At 42.3% G+C, this 2,755-nt stretch overlaps 1 protein-coding gene across 2 annotated transcripts in view; it reads right to left on the reverse strand.

Moving 5' to 3' along the window:
• Window positions 1-233: 233 nt before the first annotated feature.
• The window catches only part of LOC135153054 (uncharacterized), a 26,604-nt gene continuing 24,082 nt past the window's right edge, over window positions 234-2,755 (reverse strand). For both annotated transcript variants that reach the window (XM_064115030.1, XM_064115031.1), the window contains exon 2: window positions 234-2,330. In XM_064115030.1, coding sequence (XP_063971100.1) covers window positions 816-2,330 — 1,515 coding nt within the window. In that variant the 3' untranslated portion in view covers window positions 234-815. The remainder of the gene's footprint in view (window positions 2,331-2,755) is intronic.

Below are 2,755 nucleotides of genomic sequence, written 5' to 3' on the forward strand. Positions count from 1 at the left end.
TTAATCAATCTTTGACATACATTCATGGATATTTTCATAATTAGGTTCAAATTAGATTTTTTTTAGGCCTATTACAAAAAAAATGCATCAGCGTTGGTATCCATGAGGGCCACAAGCCCACAACCTGAGATGTTAAAATTGTATCCTAGAGATTGAATATTCCACCAAAGAGTGCTACCAAAAGTGATATAGTAAAACCCATAGGTGACGGCGTGCATCAAAATCATGACAACTTTATTTTCGAATTGACCAATATATTTTGTCGAAAATCATTGTGATCATGGAGATTTTGCGTGTGACATTGGTTAAATGTTTCAAGGAACAAAAGTTCAAATGAAATTTAATCAAACTGTGGTGCTGGAAATAAAATACAATGATTCAGCAAAACGTTTTTTTTTTTTTTTTGGGGGGGGGGGGGCTGGAGACCCGCTCCGCCTCCCCCTCCTCTTCCCCAAACCCCAGTGGCGCTTGGTGGCTTATTGTTGACATGATCGTGATAGCAGATTTCCCTGATTAATTCATGCAACCTCTTTATGATAGTCAATGAGCAGTCTGTTTTGTGTATTCAAAGAGACTATGAATAATCTATCGCCAGTTATTGGCGCAATATCTTAATTAACAAAGAAACGCAATGTATACAATGAGGATTACTCAACAAACGATATTTACTTTGAACTGCATAATAATCAAGCTTCTGGCATAAAGTGATTGCTGATTGGTTAATGCGCTAACTAGTCATGCCAGTTTCATTAGATTTAAACCTCTTATAGAAGTTAAATTAGTGTAGTACAGTTTTGGTTCTCTGGCTTTTCGCGTCAAAGACTCACACTTGGAACTGTTGCAGTTGTGTTTGTCTTATTCTTTTCACGATTCGATGTTGCACTTGGCGTACAAGACCGGCAGGTCATCCTTGAACTTGAAACACTACTTAACTGAGAGCAGCTCCTTGACGACCAGTTCGTTTCAAGACTGTCATCATCCCCGAAGATACTACCATCGAGATCGTTATCGCCTTCTTCATCAGATGCGCTGATTGGTGTATTTGAAGGAGGAGCAGTCGGTCTTGGGAATGACACCTGTACGGTCAGGATTGGAGGATTGTTCGGGTCCATATCTGTCATGAGAGACGTTTCGCGTGTGACGTTCGTCGACCTACGCATGGAGAGCTTCACAAATTGCCGTTGGTCTCCTCCGTTAGTTTCATTGAAATCCTCCCCTCCGCTCGGAATGTATATAGGTTCAGGATACTGTGGTTGGCGTGTCCTTCTACCTGGAGAAGAAGATGCTGTCCTTGGCGATGAAATTGCCGAACTTCTCGGTGAAAGACGGGTCTGCAGCGGGACGCTTCTCGAACTGATGGAATCCACACTACATTGGGGAGAAGACCTGCCTCCGTAATCTGGAAGATTTAGAAGTTGTATGCTGACATGCTGGTCGTTGTTATTTGGGGCAAGTCTGAGAGATTGTCTATCAAAGTCGTGTTGCCCAGAGTTATGACTGTAACGGGATACTGCACTCTGAGATCGTTCTTTGGTGGAACGCATTTGAGAGCTGAGGGCATTCAGTCTGTGCTTGTATTCGCTGATGGCCTTTTGTGCCTTGGCTTCTTTCTCAGTCAGCTCCTCTCCCATTAGTGTTCTTGACTCTATTCCCTCACTAGACACAAGAGTCGCATGTGGAACTCGACGCTTGGCTGCCCTTGGCCTTGGTCTTCTCGTGCTACTTGCAACAGGGTGTTCGTTCATAAACTTCAGAATGTCTTTCATATCTAGTCTATCGGGATCATCAAAGGATGCCTGTTCACGTCTAAGGTCGGCTTTAATTTTGTCTATTGCCTGTTTCTCTTGATGAAGTTTCAGATCAAGTTCACCAGGTGTGGGTTTGGACATTGTCCTCATGAATCCAGTCCTCAGGTCTGTTATAGGACGTTGTGTCGTACCAACTGCCAAAGACCTGCTGCAGTTCCGGACTCTCTGTGCGATCGGTGTTCTAGACTGGAAGCAATCAACAGGAGGCACCGGCCTCCCGAAGGCATGAGATTTAGCACTCTGTGGCGCCCTCACTTCACCTTGGCCTGACCCGTAGTCCATCGGAAGCGCAGGTGCAGAGACCGTTGTTACTGGTCGTTTGACGGTAAGAACTGGAACATAACGTTCTAGTTCGTTTGGTGGATTAGTATGGTGACCGTGCACTGCCGATGAGACATTCCTCATGTTCGTTCTATTTGTCATGTTGTTGTTGGTACCGGTAACCGGATGACCAGATACATTGATGGAAGCATCTCTGGGGTTGGTCAAGAGATAGCAGGCCGTCATATCTGCATTCTGGGGCTGCATGGGATAAAAGAGACATGAGAAAGGGGGATTGGTTAAAAAAGGAATACTAACATTGCTATTGAGTGGCTTTGGGATAAGATGATCATTTCTTGAAAGATATTTTCTCTAGGAGATTGTTATCTTTTTAATACAAAATATACATGATAAGAAGAGGAGAATGTTTGAAAAGGCAAAGACTGACAACATTGATAGTATGATATACATAGCTAGAGTGGTGTTTATTTCAGTATGATACGGAAAAATGTTACGTTACCTCTTTATTAAATAATAAACAAAAATAGTAATTTCAATGCTATAGCTAAAATGGCATTTGATAAAAACTTCTGAAGGTTTCATTTGATTAACTGAAAATGAAACATTTGAAAACGTTGACTTTCACATATCATAATTATGCCAAATGGATCGTCAAAAGTTGAGGC

Source organism: Lytechinus pictus, unplaced genomic scaffold (assembly GCF_037042905.1).
Source record: "Lytechinus pictus isolate F3 Inbred unplaced genomic scaffold, Lp3.0 scaffold_20, whole genome shotgun sequence".
Classification (NCBI taxonomy): Eukaryota; Metazoa; Echinodermata; class Echinoidea; order Temnopleuroida; family Toxopneustidae; genus Lytechinus; species Lytechinus pictus.